The 18,697-nt window shown below is 46.3% G+C and overlaps 5 protein-coding genes across 5 annotated transcripts; 2 read left to right on the top strand and 3 right to left on the bottom strand.

Annotated features, from left to right (window-relative positions):
• Positions 1-343: 343 nt before the first annotated feature.
• EYB26_000284 (uncharacterized protein) lies at positions 344-4,881 on the bottom strand (the record flags this gene model as incomplete). Its single annotated transcript, XM_054259601.1, has 3 exons — positions 344-3,607; positions 3,674-4,656; positions 4,716-4,881. The coding sequence occupies 3 exons, from the start codon at positions 4,879-4,881 to the stop codon at positions 344-346; spliced, it is 4,413 nt and encodes a 1,470-aa protein (XP_054115576.1).
• Positions 4,882-5,519: 638 nt separating this feature from the next.
• EYB26_000285 (uncharacterized protein) lies at positions 5,520-10,869 on the top strand (the record flags this gene model as incomplete). The annotated part of the gene is made up of 3 exons (XM_054259602.1): positions 5,520-5,647; positions 5,733-10,739; positions 10,797-10,869. The coding sequence occupies 3 exons, from the start codon at positions 5,520-5,522 to the stop codon at positions 10,867-10,869; spliced, it is 5,208 nt and encodes a 1,735-aa protein (XP_054115577.1).
• Positions 10,870-11,474: 605 nt separating this feature from the next.
• On the top strand, positions 11,475-13,925 carry EYB26_000286 (uncharacterized protein; the record flags this gene model as incomplete). Its single annotated transcript, XM_054259603.1, has 1 exon — positions 11,475-13,925. One exon carries the CDS (start codon positions 11,475-11,477, stop codon positions 13,923-13,925), a length of 2,451 nt encoding a protein of 816 aa, XP_054115578.1.
• Positions 13,926-14,191: 266 nt separating this feature from the next.
• On the bottom strand, positions 14,192-15,546 carry EYB26_000287 (uncharacterized protein; the record flags this gene model as incomplete). Its single annotated transcript, XM_054259604.1, has 2 exons — positions 14,192-14,256; positions 14,316-15,546. The coding sequence occupies 2 exons, from the start codon at positions 15,544-15,546 to the stop codon at positions 14,192-14,194; spliced, it is 1,296 nt and encodes a 431-aa protein (XP_054115579.1).
• A 1,067-nt stretch (positions 15,547-16,613) lies between these two features.
• Positions 16,614-18,434, bottom strand: EYB26_000288 (uncharacterized protein; the record flags this gene model as incomplete). The annotated part of the gene is made up of 7 exons (XM_054259605.1): positions 16,614-16,845; positions 16,910-16,921; positions 17,025-17,222; positions 17,280-17,670; positions 17,736-17,846; positions 17,920-18,190; positions 18,252-18,434. 7 exons carry the CDS (start codon positions 18,432-18,434, stop codon positions 16,614-16,616), a joined length of 1,398 nt encoding a protein of 465 aa, XP_054115580.1.
• Positions 18,435-18,697: the final 263 nt, after the last annotated feature.

The following is an 18,697-nucleotide window of genomic DNA, read 5'->3' on the forward strand; positions in this document are numbered from 1 at the left end:
GAAAAAGCCGTTACCGGAAACCAGGTGAAAACCAGATAGTCAGACTGAAATCAACTTCACACGGAAGAACGTCTCTGCGAATGAGAGCAACGGAATCGCCTTTATGCAGAACATCCACCTCGCTTTGAGTTGGTCAGACGTGGTCGGAGTTTGGGACTTGGTATATGCATTATTTTCATATTAGTCAAAGAGTCAAGAATTTTCTGTATATCTACATGCTTCCCAATGCAAGCTAAACGCAAAAAACCGCTCTGAACATCAGGGTATATACTGCAGACTTGCGTCACATCGAAAAATAAATATATCATCAAACATCTAAAATTTTTCAGGTATACGTATCACATCAATCGTATGCAGCAATCACGCAATGATCCCTGGCGTGCCAAATGCGTCTCTTTCTGGGAATCCCATCGGCAGCGAACGTATCCGGTATGAATATCTCGTCGGTGTCCCTTGAGATATGTGATGTATCTTTGCTTCCTGTTACGGGTTTCATGAGGCGAACCTCCTCCACGCTTGCTCCGATTTCGTACTCGCCACGACAGAAGAATATAAGCCCCAGATTAGCAACGGATTTACCACCGCCAGGAATCACAGGCAGCGCACGTTGCAAAGTGCCCGTCCACGCTAATCTCTTTGAAAGGTCAAGCGCAATGGTACTGGGCTGATTACATAAACCTGGCTGGAGTCGGAGTAGTGGGTGAACGGGTCGGGAGGAACGATTTTCGATCTCGACTGTGAGTTCAAGGAAGGAGTTGGTTCTCGCAGTATACTTTGAGCTCTTGACCTGAGCCACAGACTGTTGGTCATCTGAGGAATTCAGAGAAAAGGAGATCTCCAAATCTTCAAGTCGCATGGCATCGACCATTCTTGGAGTGAACCTGAGACTGCGGAAGTCAACCAAGCCTTCTCGACCTGTCGATTCTTCCCGCCATGTGCCAAGAACACGCCTCAATAGTTCCTCGCGAAACCAGAAAGCTTCTCGGGCGGCTGCTTCAGCCTCAAAGGTAAGCTTATTTGCACTGACAACAAACTGTCTTCGCACAGAGTGGAGGATGGGAATGGCAGCATGAGGGTTGTCTAAGAAGATTCTGGGAAGCACAAGAATGAATCTCGAGATCTGTCCAGGCTGTATGGTGCCCTTGACAGTTACCCAGGCTTCGTTTTGATCCTTCTCTCGAAAGACATCAAGAGCAACGGAAAGAGGATTTGGCCACGCGTTGCGAAGATCAAGGACAGCAAGACAGTGTGAATCAGAGCTAAGGTGAGAGAGGGTAGATGAAATTTGAGCTGTGTGCTTTGCCAACAACGGTGAGGAATACACTTTATCAGCCTGTGACGATACTGATGGATCGTTGACCTGGTTGTTGAAGAAGGAAATGTCACCCGAAAGTGGAACAAGATCACATCGTGCCACTTCAACACTGGCGTTTACAGTTACGGTGATCGGTATCGATAGCTGTCGTGTATAGAATGTTTCAGGAATGGAATCATGCTTGTCTCCCAAATGACAATAATCGATCTGGACGGTGGCATCTTGTAGACCAGGCTTGCCGAATACTTCAATTGTGAAAGTTGCTTTCTCCCCGGCTTCGATTGTCACATCATTGGGTTTGCTTCCATGCTGTAACCAGCGTAAAGGAGGTTTGGAGGACAATTGGAGGTCGAGTTCATATATTTCTGCCGGGAGGAGATCTTTGTTACTCAGTGCGTTCTGCAACTGCCGGGTAGTCGAATCTTGAAAGGTAAAGAAGATGAAGCCAACAGCGCACGAGGAAACGTTATGTAGAGTAATATCGAAAGTTCTGGTCTCTCCTTCCAGTAGCATCATAGCGGATTGAGAAAGCGAAGTGGAGTGAACAACAACAGAAGGCTGCTGATGGATGACCTTCACTGAGCACGTATGGGTCTCCGGTCCGACCTTTGCAAGAACTTTTCCATCTTTCAAAGTGGTTGAACTCCATGACAGCGGTCGTTCGGAAAGAGGCTTTTTAGCTGCTAGACCGGTGCGTTTGAGCTTAACCTCAGGAGCCGGCTTCCAAGGAGATTGGAATATTGGGAATGTCCTAGAACGACAGTTTTTGACTTTGATTGTGCAGCCAGTAATGTTAAGCACGCCCACTTCACTGATAATAGCTGGAACAATAACATCGTACAATGCTAATGGGGGTAATATTATGTTGTACGCCCGAGCATCAAGAGTTGCGTTATCACCCTGTATCTTCAGGCTTTCGATTTCAAGTTCAAAGTCGTAAGGATTCTGAAGAGTGACCTTGAAACTCGCGAGCTCTTTAGCTATCATTAGAGCCTCAGATGTCTTATAATCCGTTTTTGCAAAAGCATTATACAAAAATGGGTCTTTCTTCGATTTTTGGTCGGTCACACTTGCGATGTTTAAATCCTTTCTCGTTCGGCGAAACAGACGTTTGAACTCTGGAAACTCAAGTAAAGTGACCCCACGAACGAGGAAATCATCCCAGTACTCTGATTCAAGATGAGAGGCGCCCAACTTATGAGCTGCGCCAACAGTGCGCTTTATTGTGTTAAGTAGTCGCACCTGTTCGTCAGGGGATAAAATAGGTGGCTTTCGTCCGAATTCAGGAAGCATGAGATGTCCTCTGATGGTCTGAAGCAGTTCGACTGTGTATTGCAGTACGCCTTCAAAGTCAGGAAGTGCCTCGCAGAGATTGATTGAAACTCTGAGGATAGCAATCTTCAGACTTAAATCGCCATATCCGTCAAGAGTCACATGGCGAAAAGCGCGTTCGACAATAGATGCAATTGAATCATATTCCTTCTCATTCATCCCGTTACCTTTGACAGAAGAAGGCCTTGATGATGCTTTGCTCTTCTTATGTTCTTGGTAGATAGAAGGCTGAACACCGTATATTTCACCGATCATTGTAAGAAGGGCGCGTGTACTTTCCCCCATATCGCCACGACCTACATCCAATGCATTGATTTCAAAGGCCGCTTCGCTCAATGTCGAGAGTCCTGCAGCAGGATGGATCCCTATTTCGGCAGCTCCAATCTTTCTAGCTTCCACCAGTCCGGGAACCATGAGCAAAACCAATTCTCTCAAAACAAGAGCCTTCTTCCGCGGAAGCTCCAGGATCGAAAGAACGGAAGATATGCCAACGAGAATCGGCGCCGCATCGGTAATTGGTAGCTCAACTCCAAGAGAGAGAGGCATGGCACGAAAGAGAAAGTTTGCAATGTCATTCTTTTTCAGCACAGCTGCCCCGCGTGGCCATTCAGTATCTGAAGGCACAAGGGTTTCATTCATGACAATATGTCTTAACGCATTATCATCAAGGGTTCCAGATCGGAGTCGAATTGCACAAAGTAGACGTGACAGGCGAATGACTGTTTCTGAAAATACTAATGGGGGGAGTGGTTCATCTGTGATCACGGCGGCTCGATTATAAAGGTGGAGAATATTGTTACAAAGGTCGGGCAAGAGGTTTGTAAGATTTTGCAATGATATAAGCCGGTTTCCAGCAGATGATTGTCCGGAGCCGGACATGTCCGTTACGTTAGGCACGGGAGTTGAATGTGACGATTTGGAGCTGGATTTTTCGGCCACAGGATAGCAGATTTGAGGGACCTGGTCGTGGAAGGTTAGTTTTCCGTGATCCCTTTATTTTTTCAAAATACCATCCGGATAGCTTACCTGAAAGTCCATACCGGCCCACCCAAGCATCAAAAGGCACAGGAGAATAGACTCCAGTGCCTTTGCATGCCACAGGTAATCACTGCTTGCTCGGGCCATAGTCGCGGCTTCAACAAGCTCTTTCAATGCATCCGGCCACCTGCCAGTTTGTAAATAAAGTGTGCCAATAACTACACCAAGACGGCCCTTAATTCGGTTCTTGGTACGATCTGCGGCGCTGAGACCCTGAATAGACATTCGGTCGCGACTACTCTCTTTCGATGATTGCATGCCGGTAGCGGTTCGATTTGAAACTTGAATAGATCGAGTAATCTCATCAAAAGTAGTCGGAGAATCATGGCTACCGGGAGCCGGAGAAGATCTACCAGAGCTAGTTGCTGACTGTGAGTCGCCGTTCGACACGGGAAACTGTGCCGGCATTGTCATTCTGTGCATAACTTTGTCTATAGGTCGAGGACGCAGCTCTGGGCCTCTTCGGGGACCCCACGAAGAAGCTTTAGGAGACTCAATAGCAGGTATACTTTGCATAAGCTTTGCAAAGCCGTCCATTTCGCCGAGGAGTAGAGAAGTTATATCGCATAAGACAGTCTTAATTGTTGTTGGTCGAGAGAACTGAGGAGCGGGCACCCATATAACATCATCTGGGCCGCTTATTGATTTGTCAAGACCGTCATAATCAAAAATGAGGAGTTGGTGGACCAAGGCCCTAGGATTCTGCTCTCTGACCCACGAAAGCTCCTGTGTCAAGTCTTCTAAGCCCTTGGGATTCGGAGGTGTTTCTACACCGCCGCTCCTCTTTGGATTTGTTTCCTTTTCTGTGCCCTCATCGTGGTCTAATTCGGCGCCATCGGCAATGGCAATTACCACAAGAGGTTCTCGAAATATTTCAAACGGAAAGAGCTCGAGATGGGAGGTGGGCGGCACGGAGAAGGATATATTATATAGAATCAATCCATTGGGAAACGCCAGCGGCGTGAACATATCTGTTGCGATAACTTAGTCAGCTTGGGTATATCTGGCCAGGCGATTTGAGAAACCGTACTTCGATTTGGGCGTTCTTCGGGGCTGATGTCGCCGAGCCGGACGAGTTTCTCGGCTTGTAATCTTGCAGCAAAGCTTAGAAATCTTGATCGCTTGATCCTACCGACCGGAAGTAACAGTATGTTCAGACGCACTGGGGCGACTGGAGAGAACAGATCAAGGCCCATTGTGGTGGCAGCTGTTCCGCAGTGCGGAGACAGTCTGTGAGGCGCACAAGACTGCTTCCACGAAAGAGTTGTTGTAATTATAAATCATGTGGGATAGCCATAAAGTTGGCTTGAATATTTGATATGTAGGAATAAATCAAGCCAAAAGCATTGAGATGTGGTTGTGTTGCGGCGTTCTCTCCCAAGTTCCTGAACGTTGGATGTTGATTCGTGGTGATCTGGAGTTGACAGTTCCCGCCTGAGGCATCCAAGTCAGGGGGCAGCGTATCCGATAAGCCGATATCTTATCGATATGATATACTTATCTCCGAGGTAACTGACACTCAACAACCAATGCTTCCAGCCTTCTTCCCCCCATCGTCGCCACTGCCTGCTATAACTTCCTACCCACTTCTACCATTTATCGCTATTTACCCTTCGTTGTCTATATTTTAACTGTTGATGGCATCGCCTGTTGGTGTTTGATGGAAATGTTCTGCTCTTGTTGACATTTCTCAGGAAGTTCCCGTCCGCTGGACTCCCGGAGCTGCTTCTGTTCACTCGATCAATAAGCCTACACTCTTGTCCCTATCTAATACTTTCTTTCTCCAAGCATTATCTTGGTCAAGATCATACTTCTTGAATCAAGTGCCAGCACCATGGCGCAGTCGATAGATTTCAACGCGTTGAAAGCGCGGACTATGGGGTCAAGCAACGATGAGGAGGCTGTCACCGTTGATACTCGAGGTTTGATCTCAAAAGTCTTGTCACGATACTCTGGGAAATGGTGAGTATTTCTTATCCTCTCAAAAAAAAAAATTTTTTGACTCTTACTTTCTATTCATATGATGCTGATTGTTGGGGGCTTTCAGGACGGTGCTCCGTGAGATGATACAGAACGCCGCCGATGCATCGGCTACTCGAGTAACGGTCAAGTTCGAGACTCTACCTTCAACCACAGTTCCGCTTCCAAACTCAGCAGATCATACTACAACGCTAAAACATGTTATTTCTCATCATACCCTTCGGAGGCTGATGATATCGAATAATGGACACGCCTTTACAGAGAAGGATTGGGCTCGACTGAAAAGGATTGCGGACGGCAACCCGGATGAAACAAAAATTGGTGCTTTTGGTGTCGGATTTTACAGTGTTTTTGATGACTGCGAAGAGCCGTTCGTTTCCTCGGGCAATGCAGCCATGGCTTTCTACTGGAAAGGAAACTCACTCTTCACCCGCCGATTGGAACTGAGCGGATCAGATGCCTCCCCAGATACGACGTTTGTTCTTGATTATCGAAATAACTCCTCGCCTGTTCCTTCATTACTAGAGCTAGCCAAGTTTCTTGCTACAAGCCTCACATTCGTCGGTTTAGAAAATATTGATTTGTGGGTAGACGATTGGAACCTGCTGAAATTAACCAAGAAAGTTGCGCCAAGCGAGAAAGTTACGATTCCTCGAGATATTGAAACGAAAACCGCCGAGGGCCTCATGAAAGTCACTAGTGTCACTAGGGAGGTTGCTCAAGTCGACGCTGCATGGATGAAAATAGTTGAATGGAGTCCTCAAACTACCCTAGCTGCCCGTTTGGAAGGTATTCGAGACACAACAACTACGCTGCGCTCATTTTTCTCTAAATTTACGGGTTCCTCTATAACTTCCGACAAGGCTCCTACAGAGTCAGTAGAGAGACTAGGAGATGGAGAGGATCTCACCCAAATACAGAAGGCATCGGTGTTCCTACACATCAACACTGCTTCTATTCAGCCGTCAATAAGTAGTTCTCTCGCTAGCGAACTAGAAAGAGCGACTCGAAAGCCCCCACCGAAGCGGACGACTATTGCAATTTTAACACCGTCTTATTCAACAGATGACACTTCTAAGAATTCCAAAATTCTTTCATCAGTGTTGCCATCAAAGTCAGGGCGTATCTTCATAGGTTTCCCTACGCATCAGACTACTGGATTAAATGCACATATCTCCGCGCCTTCAGTCATTCCAACGGTTGAAAGGGAGAGCATTGATCTCAATACACGATACATAAGCAGGTGGAATATAGAAATGCTTAGAGCAGCAGGTATTGTTTGTCGGATCGCTTGGACAGCTGATATGTCTTCGATCAAGAACCGGATCGCTTTACAGAGTGGCCCAAAGGTCCGCATGGATAATATCATGCCCTTCATTCCCGAAGCGATTCACACAGCTAATCAATTTTCCTTCCGGGAATCTACACCCTCTGCGACCCTAGGCCAGACTATAGAAGACTCTTTTTGGATGTGTAACAAGAATGCTTCTATTGAAGTACTTTCCACTTGTGGCGTTTTACCTAGCCATCACGTCCGAATTGCGCCAAAAGACCTCAGCTTCATGGATGGCATCCCGTCTCTTCCAGATGGTTTGGTGGAAAATTCTAAAGATTTCATCAAGAAATTGATAGATATTGGGCTTGTGACAGAAGTGACAGTCTCAGACATCAAGCGGGAACTCGAAAACAGTGCTTTGTCCTCTGCCCAATTAGCGGAGTTTCTCTCTTGGATTGGAAAGCGTGCTGCCTCTGATGAGCTCGATCAGAAAACCACATTATCGCTACTCAGTGCTGCGGTGGCCAACGAAGAACGTTCTGAAGGACACCCCGGTCGGTTGTTGACTCTGGCTGGAATCGATTGTTATCTCAACCCCGCACGCATACCTTCTGACCTGCCTATACCGCCGTCAGTTATTCCCTTCAGGTACACGAAGTCGTTGGAGAAACGCGAATTGGATGCTATCGGTTGGAAGGAGCTGCAAATAGTTCCCTGGCTTCGTTGGCTGGTGGAAAATGCTGGCAATCGAGGTGTTTTATCTGTCGAAAACGATCTTACCCGCACTGCCTCGTTTGCTGCTCAGATTCTGCCTGTATTATCTAAGCAGTGGGATACGCTTAGTCAATCTTCTAAACAGACTGTGATTGATATATTGCAACCTCAGACCGTCATACCTGTGAAGAAGGGCATGAAAAGGCCGGAAGAAGCGTATTTTCCGTCCGTACGTCTTTTTGATGACTTGCCAGTGGTCTCTGGTATTTCAAACGTCAAGGATAGGTTTTTGGCTGCTCTCGGAGTTCGTAAGACTGTCGAGCTTGGTGTTATTTTCGAGAGGCTGCTCAACGAGCCTGATCCGACAGTGTCGAGTGAGAACGTGAAGCCGAAATGGAGCCACGTTGATCTAATCAAGTATCTCACGTCAGTTCGGGATGATATACCTGCCAAGGACATAGAGAGGCTCAGAAACGCTAAGATCTGCCTTGCAGAAAACTCGTCTAGTCGAAAACGATACAAGATATCTGAGCTGTTTGAACCTCAAGAGTCTCATCGGAAGTTAGGCCTTCTGGTCATCGATTGGCCCGGAAAGTTTTTGTCTCACAGCAAAGAAGCGCAATTCTTGTCAGCTCTGGGCCTGAAGCGTCACCCTTCAGCGATCGAAGTCATTGAAATACTGGCAAACGCAGCGTTGGCTGAAGATACCGCTCTCCAGGCCAAGTCAATGTCATATTTTATTACAGAATATCACTCAAACAAGTATAACCAGGTCAACATGGAACTAGTGACTATCCCGTTCTTACCGATTGAGGGAAACAAGAAGTTAAGCGTACCAAAGGACTGTTACACTCATGAGGGTGCAGCTTTATTTGGATTTGATATCTTGCGACGCGACCTTCATCCGCATTCAAATATCTTTGGTGTCCGCGAACATCCTCCCGTCATGGAGTGTGTACAAAGCATTCTTAAGGCTCCACCGAAAACGCCAAGTGAAGCGAAGACTGTATTTGCTTACATGGCTGTGAGGATTCCGGAACTGAAGGGAGCAGATACAACTCGACTGGGCGACGCTGCTATCATCCCCATACCTAATGGCTCCACATCGGAGAAGAGACTTGCCGTGCGTTATGTTTCTCCTAAGAATTGTTATCTTGGCGAGAGTGAAGATTTCAAAGATATCTTTGATTTTGTCAACTTTGGGCAAATGGGAAATCTCTTCTTGCAGGCTGTTGGATCAAAACAAGAGCCAACAAAGGTTGAGGTTGCTCAAATGTTGGTCAAAGAACCAGCCAGGATATCGTCTAAGTTTCAGAGTCCTGAGAAATATTTGAATCTCCTGAGAAGCCTTGCTGATAACCTCTCTACATTGAAACGTCACAAAGACCTTTTCCGTGAGATGATGAAAGCGCCTTTTCTGCTAGCAAGCAAGGAGCTTCCTGCAGCAACTTCAAGTGCGGTTGTCAGCAAAGCTACTGCAGACGAGGTTAATGACATATTTGAAGACGATGAGCAAGGTATTAGAGAATGGCGGCTTACAGCAGCGAAGGACGCTGTTATAGTGGACGACTACCAAAGCTACACATTGTTCAAAGAGCACATTTTTGCGGCACCACAAGAGGAAAGTCTCGAAAAGTTCTATGCGGCGCTTGGGACACCTATCTTAAGCACGCTTGTCGAAGAGCGTGCCAATTGGGGGGCTAAATCCTCTGATCAATCTCCAGCAGCTAAGCTACAAAAGATCATCAATGAGCGTACGAGGCTCTTCCTCCATGAACATAGCCCAGAATCCGTCAAGCATGACACGAAGTGGTTGGAAAAACACCTTAGCATAGTTGTCGTGCATTCTATATCACTTCGCCGATCTTTGAAAAACATGGGTGCGACACACAGTCAAAAACGTCATGCAATCATTACATCTCAGGGGAGCGATCGCACCTTGTGGATTGGTCCTGGAAAATATGACTTTTACGAAATCAGTCAAGCTCTCGTACATATTTTGCTCACACGCCCCAAGCTTCATTCGATTCTCACACTGGAAATGTTACTCAAAACTGACCTGTATGAGCTACGAGCCCGAGGTTACAACGTTGAGCGCATTCTTAAGAAGAAGCAACAGGAAGCCCGAATGGCCGAAGACTTGCGTCAGAAAGAATTAGAAGAAGAGAGACGCCGGGTCCAGGAACGTGAAGCTGAACGGCTCAAACTTCAGAGTCAGCGCGAATTCGAGGAAAGCAATTCTCAGCAGCAACAGCATACGATGCCTGGAGTCTTTCCAGACTCTCCTTCAAATCAGCGGCATGGTGAAGAGGAGCATACCGGAATTGAGCAAGATTTTAACCCACGCGGGTTGTTCTCGAATTTGAGCAAGCGTTTTGGGCTGGATGACAATAAACGGGGACAAAATCCTTTCCAGTCCTTGTTCAAAAATCGTGCAACACAGGAAAATGGCGTATCCGGGCCAAGTAGCGAAACGTCGTCTCCGCCTCCCTACTCAGAAACAGACCCTAGCGGCCAAAATCAAGGCACAAGCGCGAATCCCAACGAACCAAAATCCGTCACCTCTCCAAACCAACTACACAATAATCTCCTCTCTGCAATTTCTGCGTGTCGGCCGCATGGTGCATCCGGTGTCTATAGCCGTCCTGCCACTAATCAGGTCAGCGAGACAAAATCATACTGTGACGAGCGGCCAAGCCATGACCTTGAATATGTTGCCACTCTACCGTCACGTCTACATTTTCTAATCGCGAAGTTAGTCACTGATAAATCTACTTTTCTATCTGAGAACTCGGCAGGTATTAATGCATTTGCCAAAGTACTTGTGGAGTGTGCAAGCGTGTTTTCGGTTAGATTGGAAAGCATCAGTATCTTTTATGATCCTGCTGGCAAGACTATCGCTTTCAACCGTTCCGGTAGTCTTTTCTGCAACTATCTGTTCTTCAAGCAGCTGCATGAAGCCCGGATATCACAGGATCCGATTGGCGGTCGAGCCGATGCCCTCGTGTATTGGTGGGTGATTCTCTGCCACGAATTGGCACATAATTTGGTTGAGGACCATAGTTCCGATCACAGTTTCTACACGTTAGTATATCCTTTCCCCTTGTCATGAATCAAAGCGCTAACAATTCTTTGTTACAGCGAGGGATTTGTCACTCAGTATTTCTCGAAAGTTGCAGAGAAGTTACTCACTAACACGCCACAATCTTCATGATAGACGCATATCTTTTTGATCATTTTGAGCGTTTTAGAAATTTCATGAGCTTAGACCTGGAAAGTGTACACTATGAAGACATGAATGAATGATACTTAGTTCGAATCGTGATTTCAGCTACAGCTTGTTTAGACCAGCCACGAATGCACAAAAATTTGGCCTCGAAAATAGATGAGTTCTCGTATTCGATATGACAATATGATTTCTGTTAAGTTAGGGCACGGCCAATCACCTGCTCGGGAAGGAACCGGAGACTCTCTCTCGGTCTCCGTAGGGACTCCCGCGAAACGGCTATCCATGGGAGAACCTTAAAAATATGGCAGCCTTTTTTCTTTTTCTCACGCGCCTTCCTACAATCAAGAACTTCTCCTCGTATACATAAATCCGGGTCTCACCAGATACTGTATACTGTCTCCAGGTTACGATCTAGCCATCATGCCGATATTCTGATTGGCTCTCCCTGGAGACTTTTCTTTTTTTTGTCCTACAAGAAGCTTTCCGCCAATCATTCGCCACCGTTCATGTATCGTCATTGACGAAGCCTTTTTTTGCATAGGAACAACAAGCTTCGTGCTGGACATTTTCTTCTTTGAAGGCTTTTCAAGATGCATTCTGTCGCTGGTAAAACACCATCAGCATCAGCACCCACCAAAAAGGACGTCCTATATGTAGATGCCTATGACTCATTCTCTAACAATGTCATCTCAATGCTCGAAGAGAACTTGGATGTCAAAGTCACAGTTTTAACGGTGGACTCGGAATGGCCAAATGGAGACATGCGAGGATTTCTGCGTGGTTTTGATGCTGTGGTGTTGGGTCCAGGTCCCGGTCATCCCGAATGTGCAGCGGATGTCGGCATTATGAATGATATATGGACTCTGGAAGGGGAGGATCTGTTACCTGTACTGGGGATTTGTCTTGGGTTCCAGAGTTTGTGTTTGAATCAGGGATTGGTGATCAAGAGACTTCCGTGTCCTTTACATGGTCAGGTACATCAGATATCCGCTGTGGACATGGATATATTTGCGGGAATTCAGGACTTTGAGGTGACACTATATCATTCTCTCTACGCCTCGACGGGTTCTGAGACTCTTACTTCTCCCGAGGAAATCCTCAACAGCAATAAATTTCCCGATTCAGAAAATCTCTCGTTTCTTGCGTGGTTGACGGTTCAGGAAGAAGAGTCTGTATACCGAAGGCTCCCGATGGGTGTTCGTCACAAATCCAAGCCATTCTGGGGGTTTCAGTTTCACCCAGAATCTTGCAAGTCAGATAGAGATGCTTGCAAAAAGCTACTATGGAAGTGGTGGGCGGCAAGTATAGAATTCAACCAAACATCTAAACGCAACATTCGACCAATATCAAAGGACATTTCGACTCGCACCTTGCAAGCGCCGGATGTTCAAGAAAATCTCAGCCATGTCCTCGATCAATTGACTGCAGACTCTTCACAAACATGTTTTCATCGTTCTTTACCCCTGCACGGGCTCTATCCCGAAAATATCTTCGAACTATTCAACACACCTGGCTCTCCATCAGTTCTGTTTCAGTCCAATGGAAGGTTCAGCATCATGTCTCTCCCTTCACCACGGAGTTGGCGGCTTGAATACTCCGTGCCCAGAAAGTCATTTTTGATTGAAGAGCTAGGCGCAATAACGAGCACTACTACTTATAAGAATATCCCTGTGGAAACTCTTTGGCAAGTTTTGAAACATGTCATGGATACCAAAAAAGTCACATCAGGAAGAGACAACGTTCCTTTCTGGGGCGGATTCCTGGGTTATTTCTCATATGAGATGGGACTCGTTGGACTGTCCCATCCTAAAACGTCGCCGATTGTGGGCTCTAATGGAGAAGACTCAAGCTTTGCTCAAGAAGACGAAACATCTGTCCCCGACGCTAGTCTATTATGGGTTGAACGAAGCATCGTGATTGATAACGTTTTGCGAACAATTTACATTCAATCTACGCGAGAAGCCGACAATCAACCTGGTGGCTGGCTAGAAACCATATATCAAAAGATACAACAATTTTATTTACGTACGAGCCAAGCCGTTGAAATCGGATATAAATCGGCCGCACTGGAACAATATAGTTTGTTGACTTCTGCAGAAAGAGAACTCGTCGACAAACTTCTCCAAGGAAGCACGGTCAAGATTCCTGACGAGACGGCCTACAAATCACAAATTGCCGAATGTCAGGAAGAACTCAAAGCCGGCGAATCATATGAGCTTTGTCTCACTGGAGAAACAACAATCACACTGCCGGCAATCACTGATGCAAGGCTGCGCAAACTCCGTCCTTGGCTGATATACAAGAAGCTGAAAACATACAATCCCGCAGCATTCAGCGCTTATGGAAGCTTGGGCAAAGTCAAGATTGCTAGCAGCAGTCCGGAGTGTTTCCTAATATGGGATCGAACTTCTACTCTGGAAATGAAACCCATGAAAGGAACGGTACGAAAATCGCCCGGCATGACATTGGAAAAAGCCAAGGAGATTCTAGCCACTACCAAAGAAATGGCGGAAAATTTGATGATTGCTGACCTGATTCGCCATGATCTATATGGGATTTGTGGCTCAGGAAATGTGCATGTTGAGAAACTTTTGGATGTCGAGGATTACGGGCGTGTGTATTCGATGATTACCCATGTGAAAGGGATAGTTGATCGGGCGACGGCAAAAGACTCTAGACATGACAGTATGGCTGCATACGGCCTTACTACTTTACAACGCACTTTGCCACCAGGATCAATGACGGGAGCACCGAAAGAACGATCATGCATGCATCTCGACAGAATCGAGGGCTGGAAGCGCGGTATATATTCCGGCGTGATGGGTTATTTGGACTTGGGCGGTTCGGGCAGTTTCTCAGTCCTGATAAGAACTGCATTTAGCAGTTCAGACCATGAAGATGCAGCCAGCGCGACTAAGCCAGAAGTTTGGCGTCTTGGTGCAGGAGGTGCAGTGACCATATTGAGTACACCGCAAGGGGAATGGGATGAGATGATAACCAAGTTACGAACTGTGGTTAGCATATTTGAATCTTCAAAATAATTTCTTGATGTCTTAAAAAAAGTCGTTTTTAACATACCCCTGGGGAGGCGATACTCAACATTTGCAAAGCGGGCGTTTTACGAAGATGAATGATTTTGTGGAGGCTGACTATACGTGTATTATTTTGAGCTGAATAGATATTGATGAAATTCTCGTTAAATTGTATATACTCTGCATTTATAAGAAGTACATATCAGAGCAAGAATCTAGGTACATATGGATACCTGGAACGTAACATTGCGTTAATGTACATGCCAAAATCAACTTTATACATCCCTCCTCACCACCTTATCAATAGCTTGTGCAACATATGCGACATTTTTCTCGCTAACTATTTATTCATACAGTTAGTATGTTTTCGATGTGAAGGAAGAAAGGGACAACACTTACATCCACTAACAGAAGCCCTACCAGACTTGAGCAGATAAATATGGAACTCATCCCTCAACGTCAAGACCTGCTTCAGCGTAAGACCAGTGTAGGAAAACATTCCATTCTGATTAATGATATGTTCCCATGATCCAGGCGTGTTTAGTCGTGTTAATTCGTCATACAGAGCCTGACGCATGCGTTTTATCCTCGAACTCATGACTGTCAAATCGTCTTGCCACCGTGCTCGCAGCGTTTCATCGCCGAGGACTCTTTTCACAATCGTGCTACCATAGCGTGGTCCCATGGAGTATTCACCACGGATAATATGGCATAAATTCTTGCGCACGAGTTCCGTCTCAGCAGGGTTGGCACCATTCGTAACCAAGTGGAAAGCACCAGTTCGATGACCATAAAGACCGAAATTCTTTGAAAAACTTTGCGCAACACACATCTCGAGCGGGGGGCTGAGATTGAAAAAGTACCGTACTGCCCAGGCATCCTCATCCGCTGAACCAGACGCGAAACCCTGATAAGCCGAGTCAAAGAACGGGAAGAGACGTTTCCGCTGACACAACTCTGCAATTTTCTTCCATTGTTCCTTTGATGGATCAACGCCTGTTGGGTTATGCGCGCAGGCATGTAGTAAAATGACATCTCCTTCGACAGCCTCATTCTCAAGCGTTGCGATAGCACCATCGAAATTGAATGCGCACGTCGCAGCGTCAAAGTATGGGTACCCCTTACGCTCTATGCCTTGCAGTTCCCAGATCGTGTGATGATTAGCCCAAGTAGGGATTGAGACCCAGACATGCTTCGGTTTGAAATGCTGCGCCAAAAACGCTGCGCCGAGATGGTTGGCTCCCGTGCCTGAGATGCTTTGTACGGATGCAATTCGCTTTTTTGCTTCAGTCTCTCTCTCAGCATCTGCACCGCTCTTGTTGAATCCAAACATAAGATCTCGCGCATGGCCTAGAAAGACTGTGTCGCCCTCGATAGGCAAGTATTCATGGCGAGCGGGGTCGTTTTGAGAGTAAAGTTCCTGCTCTACTTGCTCGACTGAGGCCAATGGCCACGGTTGACCTTCTTCAGTGCGGTAGACACCCAGACTCAAGTTTACTTTGTTGGGGTTTGGGTCGGTGACATAGGCGTGGTTGAGACTGAAGATTTCGTCGACGGGGGCATCAGGGAGGTTGGAGAATGAGGATGCTGCTTTTGGGGCCGAGTTGGCCGATTGATCTTGAATATGCATGTTTACTTTATTTCTTTGCCAATGTCACACTCTGAAGCCAACTGCTCGTCGTGGTTGAGATTCAAAGGGGTGGGAAGTATCTCGTGCTACAAAAAAGAAATAGTTACCCCGTGTGGGACAAACCGATAAAAGAATTTGAAGCCCCCTCCCCCCCAGAATGTCAGGTATGGGTCTACCGGTATTCTTCAAGTGAGTCACGTTTCAATCTACAAACTTAGAGTGCTAAGTCGTATTTTTTACTACAAACTGACTGCCTGAAAAACGGAGTATAGGGTGTTTTCTAGGATCCGGCATAAACGCCCTTACTTAACCCCCTTGATTTTTCATAGATGTTGCCATCTCATTCGTTGGGGGAGAAAAAAGTGAAGAAAAAGTGGAAAATAGCCGGAAGTTTCCGGTTCCACCCGGAGGCTTATTGCCGCTTACGTTCGGCTGTCTGTTTGGATTCTCAACTTAAACTTCGGTTTCTTGATAGAAATGACCACAATTGTCTGCTATTTACTGTTATCTATGATAGATGGCTTGTCGTCATTGCATTGATATCCTATCATGGCGGATAGTAAGACTAGAAGACTAAAAGTCAACTAACTAAATACCGAAAGCACTTCCGGATACGGCTATCTGGCCACATTATGCATGAACCCATGTTATAGCCACTACTACTTATTGCGAATTGGCGAATGAGAAGGCAAATGCCAACATTTCCGATCTACCACGTTAGTATCTTTGCCATATGGGCCCCCTGCGTCTGGTCAGATGAGTTTTAGGACTCGATTTAAGGTGATATCACTCGTCAGGTGATAGCCCCTAGTTAAAGCTGGATTTGCTGGCTAGACACGGCTTCCTTTTACATCACCACCTCTCTCGGGTCATGTTATTGGAGTATGATATGGTTTATGGAGTCCTACGTTTCATGGGCCTTGATTCGGCTGCTTAAAATTCGCAGATACGTCACAGCGAAGATTGTTGGCTGACTTGATCTGGCGCACAACTAACTATACAGTATTAATTTGGTGAGCTCGAGGTCATACAGACGCTCAACCGAAATATCCGCCAGAATAGCCGACTCATAACTCATCATTGATGGAAAAGTCGGCCGCCGAAGGTTCGAGCGGCAATAACAGACCAGCAACTCCGATAGCTACATACAGCCCGCAAGAGACAAACAGAGGGACCGGCGAGTCCACTTTGCCATACGTAGCAATAAAAGGTGCTGACAGGGACGCTGCTCGACCACATGATAGCAACAATCCGCATGCTGTGCCGCGATGCTCAGTACTGAACACAATTGGTGTATATCTACCAGGCATTAGGCCTCAGTCAGTATGATTTAAGATATCTGATTCAAGGGTTGAGAACTCACGCATAAATAATACTATACGCAGCATTAAGCCAAAAAGTAATCATGCATGAAAACGCAAGATTTTGGCCTTCGTTCTTGATAATGGTAAAAGCCCCTGCAAAAATCGCACACATACCCCCTGTGATCATCAGGGACCATCGATACCCCAGACACCGGATATGGACGTCCCATCCAGGCACTCAACGCAGGACCCAAGATGCCTACAACAGCTGAAACCGCCCAGTCGCGATAGGTCTGGTAGTTGCTGCCATCCCCCAAATCCGCGCCATGAGCTTCGAGGTAGTAAGAGAGGAAGAGTGTGTAGGTTGGGTAGCTGTGGCTGTTAGTAGTCTGTAATTGATACTCACAGGAGGGATAACACACGCAATACCAACAAGAATCCACAATAAGACAGATCAGCAGACGTAACTTTTCCGCAGACACAATGAAGCTACGAAGCGTTGCCAAATCCTGCCGCCAGTGAGTCTTTTGGGTACTCTGGGCAGGTATAGCAGAAAATTGATCGATATCCATAACATAATCAGATCCGTTCTTTTTGCTAATGCTGTTGATTGCCGCCATTGCTTCTTCAATTCGTCCTTTAGTGACCAGCCACTTGGGTGACTCCTTCATACCGATGACAAATGAGCGGATGAGGGACATGACGAGGCACAATCCACCGAGGATGATTTGAAGGTAACGCCATCCCATGTTTTCGCTTCTGCTGCAGGTTTCGGGGGTAGCGCCGTTGGGGCAACAGAAAGCGACGACTAGTGGCCATGCTATTGGATGTTAATCATATTCTTGCTCCTTCTGAATGATTGAAAGAGAACAGGGAAAGAAGTACCTATCAGGCCGGTTATTGCACTACCCAATCCCCATACACAAGCCAACCCAGTCAGCAGAAACATCCACTTTTGAGGCAGTGCCTCTGATAGAACTGCCAGATCAATAGCCACTGTAAAGAACAACTAATCAGGATATTTTTCCGCATCGTGAATCTATTTTTCAGAATACAGAGGATTACTCACGATTACCCCCTCCAAAAAGCCCACTGAGTGCCATCCACACATTCATTGCAGTCCAACTAGTAGCAGATGCGCTGAAGATATTCACTATGGACACTCCATAGATGGATATCTGCCAGATCAACCTGCGGCCTACTTTATCCGCAAGCGCTCCATACGCAATAGCACCCATTAGCAAGCCCACATAGAGCGGTGCAGAGAGCAGCGTGGAGTGTGCAGGACCGAACTCTTTTGCCGTGGTGGGAGCGAGGATGCTGATTGAGACAAACAGCATCTACATGTGTGCCCTTAGTCAAGGTGTTTCGCATTATATCAAAGGGGAAATGAAGGTATACCTGATCGATGAGAAACCCGAAGCCGCATGTTGTAAGTAATTGCCATTGATACTTGCCCATGCCAATACGTTCAATCGCGTGATGTACAATTAAAATGTTGGAATTCACGGCCTCTCTCCCGGCCAGGGGATATTGGAGGCCCTGATCCTGACTAGTGACAGGGGCAGCTTTCTCCATGGACATTTTGGCTTTGTCATAATCTGAGGACTCCATATCTACTTCGAGTATTTGAAAAAATATATTGTAATGATTCAATATGTCAATTGTATTCCTGAGTAGGCACATGAACAGTGTTACTAGGCTCAATTTATATGAAATTATGCCGTCGGTCGTTATCAGTGTCACTAACGTAGATAATGGGCTTGTTTCGTATCACCTGGGGAGGAGGAATACCTTCCATGATTTGCTTGACAGGGTTCAGTAATCTACAGGCTGTGCTACCATAT

Source organism: Talaromyces marneffei, chromosome 1 (assembly GCF_009556855.1).
Source record: "Talaromyces marneffei chromosome 1, complete sequence".
Taxonomy (NCBI): Eukaryota; Fungi; Ascomycota; class Eurotiomycetes; order Eurotiales; family Trichocomaceae; genus Talaromyces; species Talaromyces marneffei.